This window comes from Labrus bergylta, chromosome 2 (genome assembly GCF_963930695.1).
Source record: "Labrus bergylta chromosome 2, fLabBer1.1, whole genome shotgun sequence".
In the NCBI taxonomy this organism is placed as follows: domain Eukaryota; kingdom Metazoa; phylum Chordata; class Actinopteri; order Labriformes; family Labridae; genus Labrus; species Labrus bergylta.
The window spans coordinates 24,186,189-24,211,461 of record NC_089196.1 but is presented as its reverse complement, the minus strand read 5'-3'; the positions used below and the strand labels follow the sequence as shown (position 1 = coordinate 24,211,461).

At 41.6% G+C, this 25,273-nt stretch overlaps 3 protein-coding genes across 6 annotated transcripts in view; all 3 read right to left on the bottom strand.

The window, feature by feature from the left end:
- LOC109981604 (fatty acid-binding protein, liver-type) overlaps nt 1-25,273 on the bottom strand; it is a 53,100-nt gene that overhangs the window by 17,252 nt on the left and 10,575 nt on the right. The gene's annotated exons all lie outside the window — the stretch shown is intronic.
- On the bottom strand, nt 1,030-8,736 carry ubox5 (U-box domain containing 5). Its single transcript, XM_020630545.3, is given in 9 exon segments — nt 1,030-1,392; nt 1,801-2,083; nt 3,056-3,232; nt 3,352-3,983; nt 4,548-4,915; nt 4,918-5,289; nt 6,154-6,255; nt 6,974-7,037; nt 8,589-8,736. Coding segments are annotated over 7 exon segments (1,926 nt in total). The 5' UTR covers nt 7,028-7,037; nt 8,589-8,736; the 3' UTR covers nt 1,030-1,392; nt 1,801-1,862.
- Nucleotides 9,779-22,286, bottom strand: lzts3b (leucine zipper, putative tumor suppressor family member 3b). Of its 4 annotated transcripts, none has more exons than XM_065949828.1 (8): nt 22,042-22,286; nt 17,866-18,825; nt 16,340-16,810; nt 16,083-16,250; nt 15,651-15,779; nt 14,132-14,323; nt 13,690-13,920; nt 9,779-12,906 (listed from the first exon to the last, which is right to left on the bottom strand). In XM_065949828.1, the coding sequence occupies exons 2-8, from the start codon at nt 18,706-18,708 to the stop codon at nt 11,836-11,838; spliced, it is 3,105 nt and encodes a 1,034-aa protein (XP_065805900.1). In that variant the 5' UTR covers nt 18,709-18,825; nt 22,042-22,286; the 3' UTR covers nt 9,779-11,835. The 4 variants fall into 4 exon arrangements, with proteins under 4 accessions (XP_065805900.1, XP_020486149.2, XP_065805902.1 ...); XM_020630493.2 differs by having other exon boundaries at nt 17,866-18,700; XM_065949830.1 differs by having other exon boundaries at nt 22,084-22,286.

Here is a 25,273-nt window from a genome sequence, read left to right as displayed (position 1 = left end):
AACGACAGTCATTTCTCTCTTGAGTGACACGAAGGCAACTTGGCATCACGACAGCCTCGAGGTCGTAGAAATTATCCTCCTGATATCATTTAAAGAATATTAATTAGCATAACAAAATTAGAATTTCAAATAAACACAAATATCTGGAGTTCAGTATTCCGTTTGGTGTCTGGTTGCATGCCTGGGGTTGTGTGTTAACAATTAGCAGGTAGGCTGCAGATTAGTAAGTTAACGATGCACAAAACTGAGCATCAGAGGCAGCAGGTTAAACTGTGGAGGAGTTTTCTTTTGTTAGCACAACACTCAAGATTGTTCCTTTGATAAAGGGGTTGTGCTTTATTCCAGTCGTTATGAAATTGAACCCTACCTTGAAATTCTTGAACATTAACGTGTGCTTCAATAGAAACAGCTCTTGCATCTGTGAAAAATCTTGAATAAAACACAACTTAAAGCCGGCATAAAACTGAAACAGTGAAGCCAACGATTCTCACAACTGATTATGTTAAATTAGTCAATTAGACCGTAATGTTAGTAGTAAATATCACTCCATATATAAATATCACTTAGAATGTAAACACTAAATCACCTATACCACTTGCAGCACAAACAGAGGAGCTGATGTCTCCTTATCACATGCAGAACTTATCCCAGTCTTTGCTCTCACTGAGCGGATACAGGATCATGACCTGAGTTACGCTTTTTGTTGTCAGGGAAACCAACAAATAAATGATCCTGTTTATGAATGAGGTCAAAAGAAACGTGTTTCTTCTTGTCTGTTTAACCCTTTTGTGGGAGCAAAACCAGACCCATGAAAGGAAGTTTATGTGAAGTGAGAAATGAATACTGGAGGAAGGGCACAATTGAAGACTTTCAGCCAATGCAGGAAAACATTGTGCACACGTGTTTCCTCACAACTGACCTTACAGAGAGAACAGTAAAATAGAAGTGTATAAATGTATGTATAAAAGTAGATGGAATATATTGCTTTTTCTTAAATTCTGAACTGATAAAGACATGCCACTACACAGATTCATCCCAGCATGTGCAATTTAATACAAGTGAAAAAACACATTACAAGAGTGGTACATCATCAACATCTTGTTTTCCTTTGTTAAATGATATGCTGCCTGAAATTATACAGAGATGTGTTAAATGTAAAGTGGTGAATCTGGTGAAGAGGGACGGAGCAGAAGGTTGAGCATGTCCCTCTCTGTTTCTGCACAAAGACCAAACAGCCTTGAGTCGACTCAATTTCCGTTGAAATGTTTCTGGCCTCTTGCTGTCCGTACTCACGTCCCCCAACCTTTTTCCTTTGTGCGTCCTACCCATCCACAGTCTGTACCAAGGCTGCAGAACCAAGGCTGCACCTACACAACACTGCTCGGTGAAAGGCTAAGACAGGGAGAGGGGGTGGAAGGAAGAGAACAAGTGTTTTTTTTTAATATTCTTCAGCTTTTTATTTTTTTATTTTTAGAAATATCTTTGCCTTCAGTGAGGTTCTGTGAGCAGTGAATAGTTTTTTTATATCCTATTTGTAGCTTCAAGGCTCCAAGCACATTTCAACACATTCACTGCTAGACGCGAAATAATTATCACGTGAGTAAGTGGATATGATGATAAAAAAAAAAAAAATTCAGGCAATTCAGTTTAACGTTTGAACAATATACAGGATAATCTAAGAATCATCAGACATTATTTACATGTTTACACATCTTTAAATAGAATTCACCATCTGTACATTTTCTTTAAGCACAGCCTAGGCCCTAGACAAAGAAACCTTGAGTTCAACGGTGTCCTCACCTTTTCAACAGTCTTGATTCATCACAGGCTCTGACATGTAAATGTGCCCATTTGAGCGTCAGTCAATGATGCACTCTTGTTATGTCACCGCGCGGCGTAGGGCTCAGGCAGTTAGGGCATGAGACATGATTGGAAGTCGATTCAGTGGCAGAGTTGAGTGGTTGTGATTTTCTCCGCAGGCAGGACCCGCAGAGCAGGTGGCCACAGGTTAGACGATAGACGCATGACACAGGTTTGGAGTAAACCGAGATGGAACAGGAACAATTGGAGCATGTCTTGTCACCTGGCAAGCAAATATGAGGGAGAAGTCATTTACAGTTAATAATCCTACACATTAGAAAGTCATTTCAGTTGTTAAATGTTGTAAATTAAGTCTCTAGTTTACTGCCTTTCTTTCAAACTCCCACATTTATTCTTAAAAAAGAATTGGTTCAAATCCTGATGAACTTTTTAAACTAAATGTTACCAAATGACCAGCATCAAGCAGGCCACAGAGTAATGACAGAGCTGTTCCTCTGAATACTGAATTAGTGAAAAACAGCCCTTAAATAAAGAATGCGACGGGCTGTGTTGTTGGAGAGATTTTGCTTCCAGTTTGTGGAGAAGAACAACACGTAAAATCGAAGGCTTTGTTGATTAAACTCTGCATTGAAACCTTTAACTTGATCGATATGAGAAAGAAGCTGATCAGTTTGTTACCCTGGTTTAAAATCACAAGGTAAATAGCAGAAAAATGACAGTAATGTTACAAATAACATACACCAATGAGCCATAACATCATGACCCCCTGTGCAATTATATTTATATCTATTATGGGAGTCTATTTTGGGTGGTGGTGTACTGGAGTGCATTAAATAGGGTTAGATAATGCTTCAGAAGTTAATATCATTTTTTTTAGATCTTCCTATACGCTAAGTAACGTCTCAATCCACTGATGTCACAGCACCTCAAAAGGTTAACGATACAACCTTAACTACAAACAACAGTTTTGACATGTACAGAATGTGATGTCTTTGGACATTCAACTGATTTGAATGCCCCCCTCCTCCAATTTATCACCCAGTTAGTTTTCCTTCATTGGTTTGTTTTGTGTTATTTCTTTCTTTGTTGTGTTTTATTTCATTTTTGCTCCACTGTTAAGTGTTCTTGGGGTTCTTGAAAGGCGCTATATAAATACAAGCTATTATTATTATTATTATTATTATTATTATTAGGGTCGAGTCTTATATAGAAATAGGGCACATAGAAGTCTTACCTCTTGGCATGTTTAGGGTGCCTGCAGTCTGAGCGTGCAGCGAGGTGCTCAGTGGTTCAGAGTCATTTTTCTGCCGGGACAAGTTCATGGTGAAGGAGGGCCGGCCCTGCAGAGCGGAGAAGAGAGCCTCATCCAGGCTGGCCGACAAACGCTGCTCATGAGAGTCGCAGCTCGAGACTTCAGAAGTATAGTGAGGGAGCAAATATGGACACGACAAACATGTCAGGCACAGGAAGGGGGGGTGGGGGGGCATTTAAGATTGAGGGTCTGATTTTGACAAAACATATTTTACTCACCTGAAACGGTGTCATTTTTTGCTCTTTTTGTTTTCTGCAGTAGTTGCTTGTCACTGTTCAGCTCCTCTTTGGACTCTTTGGCTATATCACTTAGATCTCGTTTCCTTCTCCCTTTAAACTCTGAATCAGTATCCGTGGTCAGAGGCTGGGAACTAAATATGTGAATCCCGTTTTCTAAAGAGTATCCTAAACCAGTCTCTTCTTTTGTCGGGATTCTATTTGAGTTCCTGTTGCCACCATTATAGTCAACACCAGCACTGTTTATCGAGTTTGTATTATGACTTGGAGACTTCTGGGTCTGTACAACCACCTCGGATGCTACAAGTCTGGAGACCTGGGGATTCTCTCCCTCCCCTTGTCCCCCCAACATGCCATCCCTTCCCATCATCCCTTTCTGCAAGAGAAAGAGGTCGATGCGGCTTTTCAGTTGGGGGTTAGGAAGAGGCTGGGAGGTCGAGGTAAATGGGACGCCAGTGAAGGGGTCATTTGGGGGTCTACCCCAAGTGGCTTCTCTCTTCTGGTGCTCGTCCAGTGTGCTGTTGTCCACTGACACACCGCTGGGCAGCAGCATGGGCAGCATCATTACCTCCTGGGTTATCGGGTCGAGGAACTCCTCTGGGACGGAATGATTGCTGGAGTCGGGCAGAAAGTCAACAGATAATTAGAAATATTTTCGAAATCAATAATTGAAAGCTTTATGATAGGGGCTGATCAAATAGTATGATCTGGATAACAATTATCCTAATATGGAAATCTTTTTTTTTTTTTTTCTACCCAGGATTAGGTAATAAGGTTTTGTCCCATTTTTTCCTAAGAAACTGGATATGATCTATTGTTTTCAAATAGACTATCAAATCAATACCAGTGCTCTAAATTGGACAACATGCTTGCTACATACTTTGTCCACAGGGGGCGCCAAATGCACACAAACCAAAAGATCCAGACAGTTGCTTTTATTAAATATGTTGAGCTCTCAAGTGTAAAATATGGTAAAAGTATCATGGGCCTAGTGGTTAGTGCGCGTACCCCATGTACAGAGACTGACTAGGATTGGATTACCTGAACTTATCAAATCTTTTTATCCTTTCAATCCATTTTCAAATGTTGATCCAATCTGATACCTTTAATCAGATCAGATTGCTTTTGGACAACTGGGATGAGGGGATCTTATAGATGTCATTTTCAGTAACACATACCTCGTAGGTTTGGCAGCTTGTGATGCCGTTATTTTTTTGCTGACAGAGGCGGTAAATAACACAGGGGCTGGCAGTTGTCTTTGATTGGCTTCATGGACTCTTTTAATCCTCTCCACTTCTTCTGGAGGACAGCAGCGAGCAGGTTGTCCCCAAACAACCAAAGCCTTCAACCCCAAAGCTGAGGCTGCACCGCCGAATGGCACTGTGACACGTAGTTGTGTCACAGCACCCAACGAGGGCAGACCCCGACTCCACAGCTCCTCTTGGCGACAGTTTGCAGGTTGAGGAGGGGGCAGGGATTGGGGCCGGCCGCCACCATTACTTAAACGTGCGAAACAGACGCGTGTCTCCTCCCTGAGCTCGCAGCGAGACCGACCAGTTTGAACTCTGGTTCTGGATCACTGGATCCAGTGTTTGAATGGCACTTCAAAGCATGGCCTTTTTGTTGAGGATCATCTAGAGTCTGTTCCCCCCACTGTCGGGCCTGAACACTCCACTGGTTCCCGTTAGTCTGCCGAGATTTACAGTCTCGCTGTTTTTTTCCTCTCTGTTCTTTCTGGTCCTTCATCTGCGTTTGCTCCTTTTGCTGAACCTGTTTGTGTTTATTATTGTCAGAGGGTAGTGGGTCAGAGCTGGTGCTAATCTCCAGTCTCTTGCAGGCCTGTCCTCGGTCCATACCCCAGGGCCACAGCTCCACATCAACCCTGCACAGCTCCACCTGGAAGTCAAACTTCAATGTCACCTGGGGAAATAGTATGCATCATTAGTGTTTCCGTAGATTCAAATCACTTATTAAAAGAACATTGTTTGGGTTTCGTTAAAAATAACAGAACTGCACTGCCATTCATTTAAAATGGATTTTCTGATAATATGAGACTGAGTCTAGCCGTCTTTTAAAGAGGGATAATAGAGAGGTAGAAACTTCTTGTTCTTCATTACCAAAAAATGTAGACAAACTCTTGCACACTGTATGGAGTTCTGGTACAGAAACGATGCCAACATAAATGATCACCTTGGATCTCTCTCTCTCTCTCTCTCTCTCTCTCTCTCTCTCTCTCTCTCTCTCTCTCTCTCCTCTCTCTCTCTCTCTCTCTCTCTCTCTCTCTCTCTCTCTCTCTCTCTCTCTCTCTCTCTCTCCTTCTCTCTCATCTCTCTCTCTCTCATCTCTCTCTCTCTCTCTCTCTCTCTCTCTCTCTCTCTCTCTCTCTCTCTCTCTCTCTCTCTCTCTCTCTCTCTCTCTCTCTCTCAAAGCTTTTGGTTAAGATTATGACTGAAGATCTGCAGTTTGTTTTCTTCATTTTTCTAAGCTTTGGTACTTGTTGATACTATCGATCATTCAAATAACAGAGATTTTATTGTTTTAGAACATGTGGTATCAAAATATATAGATGTATTGAAAACATTTCAACAACTTTAGAAATGACCCATACAGTATATTGATCCTTGACTCATGGAAGAGATACTATGCTATAGCAAAGTTTCAGGAGCAGGACCACACCTCTTTTGGCATTCAGTCTGTTAGAATTAGGTTAGAAACTGCAGGGCCATGGGTTCAAGTCTCAGTTCAGACTTTGGGACTGGTTGACTGAGAGGTGCATCATCTTACCTGCACGGGTGGACGTAGGAAGTACTCAAGCTTGAAGCCCCGCCTTCGGAGAGCAGGGTCCGCTGACACAAGGTTTGAGACGTCATAGCCATCTGCACAAAGCTACAATTGAAAGAGATAATCAAACAGGAAGATATTTAAATTCTCGACTGAGAAGCAACAGTCAATCGGTTAACTGCAACAATGTTAAAATGTGTTAATTTTAGGCATGTTGAAAAAATATGACCAATTCTAGAAAACATTTACATTTCAAGGGCTCCTATGATTCAATATGTGACACAAAGCAATACATTTAGACAAAGATAAATTTGACATACTTTAATAAAACAAGGACTGCAAAATGAGTGACGGTAGAGGACTGGGGCAAATAAAACTGAGGAAGTCTTAGAGAACATGTTTCCTGCCCTCAGTGTGGAGAAAAATATCCAAGATCACATTACAACATACCAATAAAAAGAACACAAGGTCAGTTGTGATTCAGTTTCCCACATACCCTTTTGTATCTGTGCCTTTCTATTTTCACATCATTTTCCCTTCTCAACCTTGTACTATTTTATGTCCAAGCTGTCCATGTAAGGTAATTTGCCCTGTTCATCTCAACAATCATCGGTCCAAGTAGTCAGTAGACGTAAAATAAGGTTAAATGATCTTTCGTAAGACACTACACTGCTGTAAAAATAATGGTTTCTTTATGTTCCAGGTCATTTTTGAACACCGTTTTTACACGTCACAAGGGGTTTGCAGCTGAATAGAATGACAAATTGAAAACACTGGACACGGTCAGTAAAAAAAAGTACAGTTACGTGATAGTTCCACACACCTTGTTGCAATGAACTGAAGTGTGAAAGTGCGGCAGACAGAGATTCAAAACCATATTCTCCAACCTGTGAAAAAACAACAACAAACAGACTCAAAACTGTACCTTTTGCGTGCTTCACTAACGGTCCACTGTACGTCAAGGCAAATAGAGGCATTCAGTGCCTACAACACTGACTCACATGACAACAATACCCCACAATGTCCTGCATTTTTCGACCTTTCACCTCATACCGACAAAAAACCTTGAGGGAGGAAGAGACAAAACTCACTTCTGAGCTCCAACATTAAACTGCAATTTTTTTCAAGGACTTTTCCTCATAGATGCTATTATGTTGCGTAATACAGTGTAGGATAAAAACAAGATAGTGACGTCCACTTTTACTGGACGTCGTGTTAGTTGGGTTTGATTTAATACAAATTAGCAAACAAGAACTGGTCAAAGACAAGTAACTCTGCATTATAAGAACAGTACACTTCTGTTTCTGCATCAAGGATAACTGTTGATATTAATAGTCATTCAAGTTAACGATGGAATTGAACTAATTTGATAATCAAATTTAAAACTCTGCTGCTCGCTTACAAAACAGCGACAGAAACGTCTCCTCTTTACTTTAACTCTCTCATCCAGGTCTACACTCCCTCCCGCCCACTACGCTCTGCCAATGAAAGGCGTCTGATCCAACCTTCACAACAGGGTCCTAAGTCTCTGACTAGTCTCTTCTCCTCTGTTGCCCCCCGGTGGTGGAATGAACTTCCAAACTCCATTGGATCTGCAGAGTCCCTCTGCACCTTTAAGAAAAAGCTAAAGACCCAGCTCTTTCATGAATACCTACTAACTTAATGATGATGGTCTCCATATTAATGATGATGATGATGATGGTAGTGACGATGGTTTTTGTTTGATAACAACGACTTATAAGACGGTTTCTATACTGATTAGAGCTCTCAAGAACTGCTGTCAATGTTGTGCTTTGCCTCTGGTCACTTCCTGTCAGCACCTGTGTGTCCAATCAGGACTCAAAGCTGATCGTTTGCTCTTACTGACATTGTTCCCTTTTTTCTAGATCCTTGCTTGTGTTGTACTTACTCTCGCTTTGGATAAAAGTCTGCTAAGTGAATTGTAGAATTGATAATAATGAACAAACAACAACAACAAACAGGTAATACATTACTGTGTTTAAGGTTAATTCATTTTTTCATTTCATTGTTTACTTGGTATAGTACACCACTGAATGAGGTTTGAACAGTATGTCACTTACACTTTTATTTAAAAAATTACTAAATCTTTTATCTGCACATTTTATTTTCCAGCTACCGGAAGTCGTTTTATTTTGGTAACAGACACCTACTGATATTCATTAAAAATCCCTTTAAAAAGACACATTCCTGATCTTAAAGAAAGCTATGGTCCTTACACCTGAATTATCCATTAAAAAAAAACATTACAGTGTGTACTATGGACACAGGTACACTTTGGTTCCCATCATCTTTACAGGTGTTGACTCTGTTTAGCCAATGTGCTACATGTAGCTACCACAACCATGTTGGCTAATATTGCAAATGCTGAGCAGGATGGACAAAGCCGACAATACCTCGATGGAGCGGGCAAACCTTACTTTGCATAGTCGATGAGGATCTTGGTTGTTTTGAGTCTGTATTTCGCGACCCTTACTGTGTAAAAGTCTGTCGCTAATTGCTGTGAGCTATCTGCTGGTGTAGATGGCAAGAACTGCGGAAGCCGAGATGGGACACACTTAACGTCGTATTTGCGAAACGCGTCAGCCGTTCTCAAGGAATGCAACAGGTGTTGAGTAAAGACGGAAAGGAGACTCTTAATTGTGTTGCGTTTCAGCTGAGATTTGCGTGTTTTCTTCATCAGTGCATCTTGAAAAGGGGAGCCGGGTCTAACTTCCAGAGGTTTCACTTGACCATTTCTCATAGCAGTTTTGACATAAATGAAGTTTGTCTTTCTTTTTTCTTTTAAATGTATCTCCTCCTCCACGTAAAGGTCAACAGGGTTGCTTATCTTTACAGGATGCAACTGCGCCGCTTGCAACATTTCAAGGACACCTCAGTAAGATGTTTGCTTTTCCCTTTTCACTGTAGGTTATGTCCATTCAGTAGCTTACTCAGTGTTTTTTTTATTTATTGAAGGAGCCTATTGGACATTTAGTTAACATCATATGACGACTAATACAAAATGTACCCTTTTTTATTGTATGATAAAATAATGATTTACTTTGCAACCTCGTTGGTCTGTGAACTCATATAACCATTATGTACACCCTGCATGTGTATGGATTTTATACACTCGTGTCCAGTACTTTGATTGACATTAATATTTTAATTTGTTTCCCTTCATTTAAAAGGGAAACATGTTAGTTTCTCTTTGTAAAGTTTCTTGTTACATTACGATTGAACATTTTATAAACAAAACATAGTCTTGAAGATGTAACCTACAGCTCATAATTAATTAGTAGTGCAGATGTTAATTATTCTGCCAATATTGAAAGAGGATAATTAGATATATTGTACAGTAGTCGTTAACAATAGTTTACCCTTGATTCTTGTGTTGGTAAAAAAACAAAAAACTTGTGTACTTTAACTTGTGATTTTTCATTGTATGAGCACCTATGGGCAGCATGGATACATTAATGACTCTTTAATGATACTTACAAAAATCCTTAACATTCAGAGGACCCCTCATTATTTATTCGTGTCAGTCTTTCTGAAGCTGATAAATCAAATATTTTACTCCAGTTTGCTGTTAACCACAGCACAAATAATGTTACTCACTGACAACCCATTCTGAATTATTCACATATCTTTATTAGTTTTGTTGAATTTTAACAAAGGAGGGGTTTTAATCAAGCCAGAACAGTACTAATAACATAAATGCAAACAATAATGTTGAAACATGTATAAAATCCATAGCATTTTGTTCTCTAAATAATGCAATACTGTAACTACATTTATCACCTACATCAAAAAGAACATCATTTTTTGGACAGGGTTGCTATGATTGCACCATTATGGTATAGGCCAATAGGCTATCTACACAGTTTAGAAAAACACAGAAAGGAAAGCTCCAATGGCACATATTTTCTCTGTCAGTTCACCATAATATAATAACAGTAATAAAGATGATAATACTATGTAATATTTTAGAGATAAGTTAATATTCTTGAGCAACATCTTTGTATGCTGGCATAAACAACACATATAAAAGCCATGATATTCACATCTGAGTCTACTGTACATCATAACTCGTGTGTACTACATAGTGCAGTTAGCCTGAATGCTTCCTTTAAAAAGACGACTCTCCACTTTTTTTGATTTTTTTTCTAAACCTCCTTCTCCCCCGCTTCATCTAGATGAACCATACAGAGGAAAGTGAGTTTTTAAAGACATACAGACTCCCCTCAGTTTGACTTTTGTGTCTCACTGTCCTTGTGTCAAGCTTTGATGAACGTACCACTTACTCCCCAACCTGCAAAAAATCCAATCCCTTTGCACGTTGTATATCTTCACTTGCTGTATTGCCACTAGTCCCTCTATCGTCAATCTCATAAGCTGAAGCTTTTCATATGTATACACACATGCACACACCCCCTTTCTCTCTCACACACTCACTCACTCAAACACACATTTACAATCTATAACTATTATAAGTGTTTCTATTATATCATACATTCTATAATTTTTTTTTTTTAAACTTTGGAAATGCCGACTGTTTTCTTCGATTTCTTGGCTGTAAATGCACAAAGTGAATGACACAATTGTCATAATAATTAAATTCAAATCGTGTGCTTTCATTCACATTCTTCTTGCAGCTAGATGGGAGGAAAGTTGAGTTTTCAGCTCTCTCACGACCTCCAGTGGTTGTTTTTAGTCACTGCAGGCGGCCTGCGGTGAAGGCGAACCAGGTTCCCCCGTCATCTTAAAACGTATTCTATATTCATTTGGGGTTGATTATCTGCTAAACATATCTATTTTATTCAATTTGTAGAAAATATAAACTCTGTTGCTCTTAATGATGTGTGTAAATGACCCATGCATGTTGGACCCTGTTCATGAAATGACTTGAAATCAAGAATCAGTCTGTGTGACCTTTAACATTGATATCTGCTGGGTTTCAAATTAAATAAGTCCAGCCATGTGTGATGATTCTTTGTTACTGTTTTGCTGATCTCATAATTAAAGCACTGAAAATGATAATCACACTCTTGATGTTTTTTTTCCTCCATCTATTTCCCAGCGTTTGTTCATCTCTTCTACATGCTGGAAAGGACGGAGTAAGGCGCTCTCTGGCCACAAATGAAGATAACATCACACACTCTGACCACTAATTCTACTTTTACATTACCAGTGACAAAGACTTACAATGAATAAATACCGCATCATATTCTCGTTGATCATTTCTGACAATATCCCTGATTGTCTTGGTCCTTTCTAGTTTGGGCAATAAAATGACCCCTGTATTAGTGCTGTATTCTAAACATTGTCATTTAACAGTTGTTGTTTTTTTTTTTGCCATCTGTCAGTGTGGCACACTTTTCATGAACACTGATTATGAAACGTGGAAGTGTGCAACTAGTGAGAGAAAGGCTGCTTAGGAGGTTAACAATCATTGGTAGATTGAATGTATTTCAACTTTCTGTTCAGTTGATCTGCTTGATACTGATCATGTTGGATGTAACAGTCGGCCTCTGTTGATGCTCAGTGTCTTAAGTTGCTTTGAAAAGTATGCCAAACTGCGCTGATTTATTCTATTGTAGACTGCAGTGTTTTTTCACCTGTAAGCTGTAGTGGTTTTGTATGAGAGGCCTTGTCACTGTGAGTGGATTAAGCTGGATAACGTGTCTATATCTCAGTGGACTCTATCCTCTCCAGGCGTGAGGGTCCCGCCCAGGGAGGAGCAAGCTGGTGGAGAGACGGAGGACCCTTCTGGTCCTCACAAGGCGGGGAAATGGTGAGGGCGATGGGGCCAGAGATGGAGGGTAGGGGCTGAGGAGACAAAGGTGACAGGGCCGGAGGTGGAGGTGGAGGGGAAGAGTTGGAGGACGTGGGGGAGGTGGTGGTGGTAGTGGTTACAGTGGTTGTGGTGGAGGTTGTGGTTGATTTGGCTCCCAGCTGGCTCATACGTTTTTCTAAGGCTTGGTTCTTCTGCAGTGTCTCAACGTAGCTGAGCTGCAACTGTGCCTGGTATTTTAAAACGCGCTCTTTCTCATCCTGCCAGGTGTGTCGCTCCTGGTCAAAGTTGAGGGCCTGACGTTCCCTTTGCTGCCGCTCCAGGCGCAGTGCAGCCTGCAGCTGTTCTAGCTGCCTGCGTAGCTCCCCTGACTCGTCCCAGTGACCCTCCTGGTTCCGCTGAGGTTGGTGACCATCCTGTCGCAGTTGGGCCTCCTGGCAGAGTTGTGCCTCGTGACGTAGCTGGGCCTCCTGTCGCATTTGGGCCTCATGGCAGAGCTGGGCCTCCTGACGGATATGGGCCTCCTGCCGCAGCTGTGCTTCATGGCGGAGATGAGCCTCCTGACGGTGCTGGGCCTCCTGCCGCAGTTGGGCTTCTGGTCTGATCTGGGCGTCCTGTCGCATCCTCATGTCGTGCTGCATGTGCGCATCTTGTCGCTGTTGTGCGTCCCTCCATTGAGCCTCTTCACGTTGCCTCTCCTGCCTCTGAGCCTCCTGCCTTTGAGCTTTGGCTTCATCACTCTGGAGACTCAGCAGGGTGTCGGAAGTTGGGGTGAGGGAGTTGGTTGAGGTCTCTGGGGGTATTCGTGGGCAGTGGACAGCTCCCCACGGCGGCAACAGCCCCGCAGCAGCTAAGTTAGGGCTCACGACTACTTCTGCCCCTCTGCTCACTTCATTCAGAGCCCGCTTTAAACTGAGCACCTCTGCCTCAAACACACCCAGCTTCTCTCTGAGAACGGACACCTGTAGAAAGGAAAATATTTCATAGGAAAATGTTTATTTGTTGTTTATGTATTGTTCAAATCTTGATGCATGTCATGCCAAATCATGTTATTATTTAAAACAAATGTACAAAAAATGTACAAATAAATACAAATAGCAACATTAAATAAAGATACTCATGTTTGAACATTCATTTGACAAAGGAGCAATAAAGGAGGGATAGTACTGATGTGTAACACACTGTAACATGTTTTCAGATGAAGGGGTGCTGCTTGTTTATGGTCTGTTATAATATAGTAACCTATAATATAGTAACTTGGTTTAACCAGAAATGGAGAGAGAGAGAGAGAGAGAGAGAGAGAGATTTTCTGATTACAGGGCGGTGTACAGTTCAGAGACAGGAGACTGGTATGAATGGGATGAACTGATTAGTAATTGGTTTTGTGTTTGATGGTGAGGGAATTGTTGTACCAGGATGAAAGTTTGAAGGTAGGAATGGTTTTTAAAGAGTGAGCGGTAAAACCAGAGTTAAAATGTTTCCTCAGCAGCTGGAGGCGCTCTTGTGCTGTATTGTACACAGTCAGCATGCTGTGGAAAGGACAGACAGGTGTCTATTCCTGTTCTAAGAAACCAATCACTGCCAAATCGGAAAACTATAATCAACAGTTTGACATATTGGGAAAGTTTGCAATTTTATTTTAAAGACTGTTTAAAGGAATGTTAGCATCTGCATATAATTATTTGGTCTGTGTTTTTTCTGTCATTTGTATCCTCTTCTCGGAGGTTATTGAGGTGTAAACATACCTCTGACAGAGTCCTCCTCAGCTCTCCCTCACACTTCTCAAGCTCCAGACTCTTGGTGCTGTAGGAGTCCTTCAGCCCCAGCATGGTCTCCTCGCGCTCCCTCAGCTGGGCATTGAGCTCCTTCAGCTGACCCCTCAGGGCCACCATCTCTCCGGCTCGCTGGGTCACTTCAGCCTGACTCTCCCTCAGCTGCTGCTTGAGCAGGGAGATCTCTCCAGCCTTCTGACACACCTGCAACACGGCAAATGAGCGAGCGAGTGAGTGGTAGTTTTTACAATATTTGTGTACTGCTGTTGCTTGTACTTGCTGAAGACAAAGACAGCTTCACACACACACACACACACACACACCCTTGCAGTCAGTGCTGAGGCTATCATGATGTAAACTTGATAACATTTTACTTAACCAGCCAAGAGCAACAACTCATACACTCATATCTCACCTCCCACTTGGTCTCCTCCAGACGAGGCAAGATGTCAGCCTGCTCCTTCCTGTAGTCCAGACACTTTCTCTCCAGCTCCTCCCTCTGAGCCAACAGAGCCGCCATCTCCTCCTGCAGCCTCCTCTTGTCCTGGGACAGACGGGATATCTGGGCCTGCAGGGCAGTCTGGGAGCGCTGAGCCCGCCGGGTAACCTAGAGATATAAACAGTGTCTCTTTATATGTGAAACAAACATGTTTATCTTTCAATACCATCCTATAATGCTTGTTTTTTGAGAATCTAGAACTCTGTACTGTCAAATGTTTTTTACCCTGCTCATATTTGATCTGATTGACCTGTGTCTCCATTCAACATTTTGGAGAGATTCCATCTATCATGTCATAACAACAACAAAAAGATCAAGGTCCTCCAAAGAGTTTCTATACAAAGGAGTATAAGGACCACATTAATCAAACATTTTGAGATTAAATTCAATAATTTACAAGAATAAAGTTGTAAATGTATGGGAGTAGTCATAAATACACGAGATTAGAGTAAAACTTTTACAAGAATAAACACGGAAATTGACAAGAATAAAGTCAAAAGAGAATAAGTGAAGAAATTTCCGAGAATAAAGTAAAAAAAAAAACTAGAATATAGTCATACATTGACATGATTAAAGTAATAAATGTATGAGAATGAAGATTTTTTAGTCCATAGTTTATCAGAAGAGCATAGTTTATCGCTCGGGGAGATGACTGCTCTTCTGATACAACCTTTTTAAATTTGAACCATAGCCAAATTGAAATCGATTTACAAATTAATTATTGTAAATTAACAATTTTAATCTCATAAATGTACAACTATATTGTCATAAATGTACGACTTTAACCTCAAAATTTTAGATTTCTTTTTCTTAAATGTTGCCCTAATTCTCTGTCATATTTGAAGTGTTTCATAACATCAAAATGTTTCTCTCTGCAGTGTATCTGTGTTTCTGTGTTTCTCATTGGCATTCTTCAAAAAGGACATGCTGCTGCTAAAGGCTTTGAATGTAAAAAAAACACTCTGATATTGTTACAGGGTAGTTTATTTGGATATTTATGCATTTATCTTTTCTCCTATTTATTTCGGCGCTGCTGGGACTAGAGGACTCATACAGGGTGTGTCATTCCCAAGCATTTTTTAAAAATATATTCTGTGATGGATTTAGAGTATATTTTTGTTGGAATGCATAACATACCACAAATTAATACAAATAAATATCGAAGTAACACAAGGCTTTTAAAGAGGATTGTTGTTGTGTTGATATTTCACGAAGACAGAGTAACTGTAGTAGCTGCAGGATAGTGAACTTCTCATTGACTTTTAAAATTGGCTGGAGGAAAGGCATTTTTGTTATTGTTCCATCATTTATCTACGTACCCCCCCCAAATACTTGCACTAGATTTTTGACCATTTGCCTTGATCAGCAATTTGTCAGAGATTCCACAAAGTTTGGACAGGAGGTGTAGATGCATTGAAATATGCAGGGAGGTCACCTGCTGCAGGCGTGAGGCATAGTTCTGTCTCAGCTCATCCATCTGTCGCTCCCACACACGCTGCTTCTCCTCAAACACCTGAATGATTGCCGCCTCACTTTGGTCCAGGTTTCTGCGCATGTGCTGCACCTACAGCAAAGAAGAATAAGTGGGTTAGGACGGATGAGCCATTAAATGTAACTTTACTATGTCCTGTCTATGAAGGTTTGGCCAGTTCTTGAAGATGCTATTACTTTAGATTAATGTACTTCGCACTTTATATCAAGTTCCATTCATCTCCACTGCCCTGGGTTGGCTGCTAAACTTTGTAAAAGTTCATCTTACTATCTGGTAAAACAAAACATGACAGCATTACTAATGGCAATTTTTTTTTTCTGAACTGTCCCCTGAAGAGCCAACAAAGTGCAAAACAATTGGAATGTGCCTGCTGACCTCTTGCTCTTTCTCCCACAAGCGGTCTTCAAGATCCTGGATGATGTCATCAGAGGAGGGGGAGGGCCGTAGAGGTGCTGGGGCGTCACTCAGGTGGCTCAGTCTCTGATAGGACGAGGAGCTCTTTCCCGAGGACGACCGGCCGCTGTCTGAGGCGCTGAGCCCGTTCTGGAGGTAAGAACCACATCATGCTTACTTCCATTTATGACAGAGAAGTGCATTAACCAGCAGTCTCAGTGACTAGATAATAGTCTCACCTGGTAGCCGGGCTTTTCCAGCTTGTCCAGCCCTGCAGCTGCCCCTGCCATGCCTAATCTGTTGATATGACTGGTGGAAGCGCTGAGAGGCCCCAGGACTGCTGGGGGCCCGCAACCAGACCCCGAGCCAGTATACGTGGGCAGGCTGGTCAGGGAGTTCCTCCCTGAGTCAGACATCCCTCCCTGAACCACTTCATTTCCATTTCCCCCACCCTCACTCCTGCCCCCCCTTACTGGACTGTCCTGGTCCAGGAGCAGGGCCTCTGGGACCTCTCCTGCCTCTCCTCCTGCTCCATCCCTGCCTCTCCTGCCTCCTCTGCTCTCACTGAACCCCTCACTCCTTGCCTCAGTCTTGCCCTCACTCCCAGCCCCTCCTGCCTGGCTCACAAGGTTTTGCATGGAGTGGAAGCTCTTGGGAACCACCGGCTTGAAGGCAGAGGGACGAACGAGGCCTGAGTTGTTCTGCATGGCCTGGGATGATCGAGGAAGTATAGAACAGAGAAAGGAAGGAAGAGAGAGGAAACCAGTAGGGAAGAACATACATTATTATTGGATACATAACTGCAGTTACAGATAAAGTTTTGACTATAAAACTAAGCAATGTCAGGCATTCAAACACAATGTGGAGCATGGATGAGACCTGTTGTGATCAATTTGAAATTGCCTGACATGGATGTGATATATGTTCTGACGCAGTTTGATCCTGGCTTCATTTTTTTTTTTATGTCTATCTTACTACACCACTCACGTGTCCATGAAGTGTTACAGGTGGCTACAAAAACCCAACATACCTGCTCTGAGGCAATCTCTGACTAACAAAACTCAGATTCAACTAATAGTAGGACGAGGCTTCAGTATTCTTCAGTAGCCAAACAAAGTAGGTATGGACTTTTTCATGAAAAGTAAACAATGATTGAGGAAAAAAACTGAAGTAAGATACTAAAATTATTTGGCCATTTCTGACAGTTGAAAGTTTTATTTACAAAGTGATAATCTTGAGTTAGAAAATTCCATCTTTTTGTTTGGAAGCATTTCCCTTGCTTAAAAAAATGATTATGTCCATTTAATTTCTTGAACTCTGCTGCTCCTCCTACCCTCTAACAACAGTTCTTACAGCACTGAATAGAAAGTGATGATATTGCAGTCAGTATGGAGAAGAGTCAGTTTACAGCCAGAAATAACTCGACGGTGAGTATTGAATGAAGGCAGACTCGGGGAAAAAAGTGATGATATCATTTAAAAGTTCCAGTTTCCAACCCTTGTCTTCTAAATCGTTGGTGTGCAGAATCTTTTTTGCTCGTGAACACTTATTTAAGCCTGGATATCTGAGAGCACACCAGTGACTTCCCTTTTCTCACATTTCTAAAGATAATTACTTCTTAAAGGCCTTGAGTGTTAAAATTAAACAAACATTACATTAATATCACATTTTCTACCCAGATAATCATGTTAGTTCCCCATAGATTCACATTTAAAACCCATTTTGACCCCAAAGTAGGGACCCAGTGTACTCAGTCTTATAGTACCTGTTCCAGTTTTCCTGACACGGGCATGATCTTGGGCGGGTTGTGGTTTGGAGGGTTGTGACCACCTGGATTGTTCTCGTCAGCTCTGGCGGCTGCCATCTCTCTGTGCTGGTGCTGGTTCATGACAACAATGTTCTTCTCGTTTCCTCCTCGTCCCACAATGTTCCCACAAACGTCTAAACCTGCAGCCTGCATTTCCCTCTCTCTCTCCCTCTCCATCCTCTCATTCTCCAGCCTCTCTCTTTCCCTCTCCCTCTCCCGTTCCCTCTCTCGCTCCCTCTCCCTCTCTATCTTCTCCCTCTCAATCCTCTCTCTCTCCCTCTCTCTGGCTCGCTCCCTCTCCCGCTCCCTCTCTCGCTCCAGCCTCTCTCTCTCCACTCGTTCCCGCTCCCTCTCCCGGTTCCTCTCCCTCTCTCGCTCCCTCTCCAGCCTCTCTCTGTCCCAGTCTCGGTCCCTGTCCCTGTCTCTCCCCCTCTCACGCTGCCTCTCCCTTTCCCTCTCCCACTCCCTCTCCCGCCTGCCCGCTCCGTTGCCACACTCCAACTGGTTGTTGTTGGACGGGGCGGTCATGGTACATTCAGTGTTGGTGGAGGAGGCTGTTTCGGTGGGCCGGTCAGTCCCGGTACAGGTCCCAGTCCCGATACTAACACTCCCTCGTTCATCGCTAGAAGCCGTCCCGTCTGATATTGTCGCCGGGGGGCGGGGCAGCCGCTCTGCGCTGCAGCTGCGATCGGCAGGGCAACGGCGAGAGAGAGGAGGGGCCCGGGGCAGCGTGGTCCTCGTACCCACTGACTTCATGGCAAACTCCTGCTCTCCTGCCACCCCACTGCCAACACTGCCCATAGTGGGGGTCAAAGGTCAGGGATTAGAGGTTAGGAGTCAGGATTGGGGAGGGTCACAGAAACATTTGGATGTAGTGTGGGTCATCACAACCTAATGCAGGTAGTGGGGGCATACACACTAGAGGAACACAGAAAAACGAGAGGAGTTATACAATTTTGTAACTGCATAATGACTAGTTATACAATAATAGATAAAGCAGAATAGATTCCAGCCCACATACAGGGGCAGCGGGGTCCTCCCACCATGATATAAAATGATAAGGGTCAAACTAATAAGTCTGGACATTTATGTGTAGTGAGGCTGAAAATAAAAAAAAATGTGCGCACAAGTGTGTTCGTGAGGTCAATCACACACATTGGCATCGTTGGACTTAAGCAGTGTTTGTTTAATTTGCCTTTTTGTGGACCACAAACATGAAACAAGTCTAACAAAGTACTTAACAACAGCCCTGCAATAAATATACACTATTTGATGCTCACAGTGTTCTATATTTGTTCGCCCTGCTTGCTATAGATTTGATCTAAACTGATGTTTTATCAGATATTTGCAAAAAGCACCATTTACCCCACTGCAGGGTTTGTCAGATCAATAATAATACACCAAAATAAAAAACATGATCTATATCTCTCATAGAACCCTTTAATTAACACTAGTGTATAACTACGGTCACCAAAAAGTAACAAATAAAATAATTTCCCTATTTGTGGTCAGATACACACTTCACTGTGGACAATACTGTCAACACTTATAACATCCATAAAAATCAATAATCAGGTTCTTCAAATGTACTTATACATCAAGGAAACGTCACAAAGCATCAAAGGATGCCTAACAGAACTTTTTATTTAAGTCAATGGTAGCTTCTTAAACTGTAGTGGTTGTTGGGTTTATAAAGTAACTACACATTACATGAAAGAGCAATACCACTAGAACATATCTAAACATTTCACTCCATACAAAAGAACAATTTATTGAAGGGTTTTTGTGTTATGACACTTTAGAATGAAGGAGATTTCTGTTTATGTGTCCACACATGTTGAGCCTTCACTTAGTTGCCATGCAGTTTATAAGTTATGGCTATAAAATGAATACAATCCACATTACAACATCACTGCATTTTATTCTGCCTTCATGGTAGTTCTGTCTCACGCTGACAGTGTTTCAAAGAGGTGTTGATTTTACTCTATGGTCATTTTGAGGCTGTAGTTCGAGGTATTGTTGAACTGTATTATTGTGTTATACTTATGAAGCAGCCTAATATTGTATAAGGTTTCATTATTTTCAACATTTTATCCACATTGAGTTCCTGTCTTACAAAGGGCCCTTGTATGAAAATCTACTATTGTACCTTTCCGGGTGGAAATCCCAGGATAACTCCAATATGATGATATGATGCAATACGATATGATACAATGTGATACACAATACCATATATCATTTAATACGATATGATATATGATAAGAACCAACATGATATGATACCATATGATATGATATATGATACAACACTATGCTATACTATACAATACTATAAAGTACTTCAAACATATAGGATATGCCATGCGTAGTCAAAGACAACAATCTTGATATATATTGCGAGACAATAATATTGATACATCCTGATATCCGGTTGACTCAAGAATACAAAACCCAACAAAAAGCTGAAGTGTAGGATTAATGAATGTATTCACTGCAATGAGGAGTAAGCTTTTCTCCTCATTATGCTTCATCATTCAACTTCTTTGTACAGCAGTCTGACTATCACGTTTCTTCTTTTTTTTTTAACCACCCTGTCAACTTGGCCATTTAACTTAAGTTCACATTAACCCTGTTCATGTCAATAATGTGAAGAAGTGACCCGTTGAGTCAAATTGTCAGGGAAATCTGTTTCAGGTGCTGATTTTATGAAGAAAAAGAAAAACAATTATTGATTTTTGGCACCACCGTTTCCATAATTGTATTGCATGAGTCGTTAGATAATATACTGTCATTTTGTCCCACCATTAATACTTTTACTACTATACATAAAGTTGATATATAGGCTATTTCAAAAGTGCTTATTCTGAGCACTTTCTGCTCAAACAAACGTTTGCAAACCAACCTTGAGTTTAGGTGAACTATTTCTGGGGCTCTGGGCAAAATGGGCTGTAAAGATTGTGAGCTGTGGGGGCTTATTAGGGGCCCCTAGCAGCAAGAGAAACAGCTCCGGGTAAACCTAACTGCACTGCAAACTCCGTTCTCAATTGAGACAGTAAAGTGGAATCAACACCTCTCTGAAACAGCTTCAACAAATGATTTATTGCAGGGCTGCTGTACCAGACTGAATCATTTTGAACTTTGTGTACCTAATAAAGTGTGTGTATATTCAGAGGCTGCTGTGTAGCTGAGCTGCATAAAATTAAACGGAATGGTTTAGTATTGTCTCAAGTGTCCCATTTATATCAGCAAAAGTGAACCAATTACTATGAAACACCTTTCAATGAGGTTTTAGTGATGCATATATAACCCTGTTGTCATCTTAAACTCTATCCCTGTTAGCTATGCGCCGCCTTCGCTATAGTAACACCAAAAATGTCCTAAAATACAGCAATAAACACCTCTCACTGTTATGCAATACAATTCAGTATCTCCACAAACTGCTGCCTACAAGATGAGCATAACCTCCATGTAAGTAGGATCTATTACAGGACTGGTGTATAAGACTGTTGAACTAGTTTTAGAGATTTGTGTACCATAAATAAATAAATAAAAACATGTGGGGGGGGGGGATAAGATGTGTAGTTGGATAAATCGATAATAGCTAAATAGGTAAAGCCGATATTTGTAATGGTTGCCATGACTATGAGCCACATATGAAAGCATGCCTACAAATGAACACTGAGATCATCAAAATACAGAGGCATGTAACAGGAGCTGATGGAGATAGATAGATAGCGACGCAGTCATGCCTCTGCACCCTCCCTCCTCAACCCATTTACTCGAGGTTTACTTCCACTTGGGTGAATAGTAGTAGTAGTAAAATACACTGCCTATCTATGTGCTCTGCTCTGCCTCAATCCCCTCCCCTCACGACTCCCCCCCCCCCTCTCTCTCTCTCCCTCCCTCTCTCTCTCTCCCTCTCTCTCCCTTTTTCCTCTGCATCCCTGGGCGGCAAGGGCGGCTTTAGCAGCATCCGCATCAAGCCCCCGAATCGACTGCGCTCCCAAACAATTACCTCCTCGCTAGGCCTGACACAAGAAACGAGCCCACGAGCCTCGCCGAATGAAAAAAAGAAACACATCTACAGTAACATGCACAGCGTCATTGACATTGACGACAGTCGCTTTGATTTACCGATTGTAGCATCCTGGCGGTCCATCATCAAAGGCTACTCACTATTTTGCAGCTCGGCGGTGTGTAAGATGGCAGCCTCAGTAAACAATAATGTCACCAGACAGCGGCGTCAGTCCCGGTCGGCCCCGGATCTCAGTTATTCCGCGCTGTTACCGAGGCTCGGTGATATCAGGGATGCTGCCTTCGACCGCTGTCAGCGTCGGATGCTGATGATGGAGTCGGTCGGTTGATAGGCGCATCAGCTGAGAGACACACACACCCACCTCTGGCCCCGCCCCTTCGGCTGCATGATACTAACGCCCCCTTTTGGCTTTCTTCCAGTGCTCTCCCCCTGGGAAGAGCCTATAGAGCCACATACACTTCCCCGGATGGATGCATGGAGGCGGAAGAAACTGTAGTCATGCTGGATGCATCATCAAATAAACGCTTGCTTTTTTTTTCTCTATAGCATATTAATTAATAAGTAGCGTATTTTGTTTTATCAGAAAAAAAAAGTTTGGCTTCAGTGGTCAACTCATTTGAGATCATGTTTTGCTACTTGTACATAACGCCGACCTGTCGAATAAACATGAAACTGGAACTATTTTACCTTAGTACAGATTCATTAAATGGTTGACTTGTCATAAAGAGAACGGTGCTTCTTTTCTCCCACGAGAAGTAAGCAATGCTTAAAGGTCGCATATTATACTCGTAAACAACAAGTGTAAATACATCTCAGAGGTCCCTGAAACATGTATCTAATGTTTCATGTTAATAATCCACCGTGATCCAGTTATTTTATCCTGACTATAAACCCCTCTGTTTCAGCCCTGCTCAGAACAGGCTGTTTCTCTGTCTGTAGCTTTAAATGTAAATGTGCTGTGTCTGACCACACCCCCTCTCTGGAAGGGATATGGCTTGGGCTTTTCTTGTACCAAGTCCTATTATTTACATCGAGAAGTCAGAGTTAAAGGGCAAAACAAACACAGCTGTGGTAGTGTCACCCAACTGGGGGAATCACTGCCCTTTGTGATGTCATGAAGGGAAATAACCAAACGGCCTGTTTGAGCACACATTTTCTGAAAAGTGGAGAAGGCAACAGGCAGAGAAGATGGACTTTTTTCAAAATTGTGGCGTTTGTAGAAACTCTAGGGAAATATTAGTGTTAGAAAACCATGGTTCAGTGTATTTTGAATAATATGAGACCTTTAAAGCTTCTTGTGTTCTGTTGATTTTGGCGCCCCCTGTGACAAAATACTACATTGTATCTCCTAGCTAATTTTGTCCTGTACAGGTGTGGGGCATAGTTTTTTTTATTTTTATCTGTCACCCTGAGTTTTTAACAGTCAGTTACTTATCAAGAAGATTTTCAGTAGAAAGTGTAAAAAAAAGAAATCACAGCTTGCTTATAATCCCTTCTTCTGACATCTCTCCTGCCGTAACATTTACTGTCATTAAAACACTGTTTAGAAAAGATTCATCTTTATGCTGATGGTCTCATTTAAGAGGCATCAAGAGTCATTTCAGTCTGTTTCTAAAACTAAAAACTACTCACGGGAGATTAAACTTCATGGCTTCTGTCAGAAAATTCTAAACACAAAGTTATGGTGTTAATGTTTTCCATGTTTGTTTTTTTTGCTCAGTACTGAGGATCCCCTTTTTCATTTGGGTTATATTTCACACAGCATGAAACCTCCAGTGCTGTAAACAAGACAATGTGGAAATGTGGAAATGCAAAAACCTGCTGTTCCTGAAGTGTCCTCTTGAGGCTGGCTGCAAAAGCCCTGGAAGTCAGGTTAACACCCATTCAAAAAATCTGCTTTTACAATATTAAACATGTTTGCAGCCTGGTTCAAAAAATAATTTTGACTGAATAGCTTATTTCTTTAGCTGAACTGTACTGTACTGAGGGTTTTTACAACTTATCTATATTGATTTTATAAAGGATAGGAGTTATACATGATAAGGGGCATGGCTAATCTGACTGACAGGGGAGGGGGGGTTGTAGTTTTCTGTCAGGAGGTGTCAGGCCTGCTCAGCAGCAGATCTTTTTCTGATACAATGTTGGCCGAAAGTAAGTTTTAGACAGCATTTGTAATATGGCGACCACCATCGATTGGCTTCAAAAGTCCACTTCAGAAACCATGGGTGACATCACTGAGATGACATCCTTGTCACATACAGTCTATGATGGCACAATGTGACAACTTTACATTTTAATTCCTTTCCACTGCCGTCTGTTTGTTTTCCTATCTGTAAGGCTTTTTTTCCTTCAATAGTTTTTTGTGTGACTTGCTTTCTCTCTCACACACACAAACACACTCAGATGCTTTTCCTTTCAATCTTTTTTATCCACTGTGACCCCTGTTGGATGGGAGGGGCAATTGAGACACAACCACAAATTCAGAGTACATCAAACTTCTTTAAACATTTTTGGACCAGAACTGCCACATCCAGACATGTCAGAGTTCATTTATAAAGAGAGTTACCAATAGTCCATTAAATGTTTTGAGACCTACATTACAGCTAGCTAAGAATTTTAAAAGGGACTTAATTGTTATGCAGTTGCACATGAAAACAATAGATGAGACTTTGTTGAATAAATGTTTGAGGTAAAAACAAAAAATGCATGTCACAGATTACAACCAAAACTAGGCATTCATAAAACGTTCTTATAGACACAGGCTACTACTTGTGTCACACACCCCAAGCAGAAATGTGTATTCAGAGTTTTGTATAAACTGTGTCTATTATTTGTTGCACATGGTGGGGTCTATAACTTGGTGGTTCACCTATGTAGTGCCGTTTATCTTTATGAATTGATTTTGTAGAGTTCCCAAGTTGGATACCTACAGAACCCCCCAACAAGTGTGTGCGTGTGTGTGTGTGTGTGTGTGTGTGTGTGTGTGTGTGTGTGTGATAGCAATGTGTTAATACGTCATAACTTATGGTAAATTAACAGAATAAGAGGACGAGCGAGTAGGTAAGAGAAAGCACCAGAACAGTGTGGAGGCAGGGAGATCTGTTAAACGTCTTGCAGCTGTCCGACGTCACCGCAGGCCCATGATAGACGGGAGCATCTGGGGGCCAGAAATAACCCACAGAGACCAGGCCCCTACCAATTCATGGTTGGGTGTGGGGGGGGTGGGGTCTTCTACCAGATAAAAGTTTAAAAAGCAAAAAGTGTAACCTGAAAGTTAAGTAAACCAAACGATAAGAGAGAACAAACAGGAGTTCAGTGGGAATAACTTTT

Coding starts and splice junctions, on each gene's coding strand:
- lzts3b (XM_065949828.1), bottom strand. CDS start 18,708: ATGGGCAGTGTTGGCAGTGGGGTGGCAGGAGAGCAGGAGTTTGCCATG. Junction 16,251..16,339: donor TGGAAAAGCCCGGCTACCAG/GTGAGACTATTA, acceptor TCTTACCTCCAG/AACGGGCTCAGCGCCTCAGA. Junction 13,921..14,131: donor TGGAGGAGACCAAGTGGGAG/GTGAGATATGAG, acceptor GCCGTGTTGCAG/GTGTGTCAGAAGGCTGGAGA.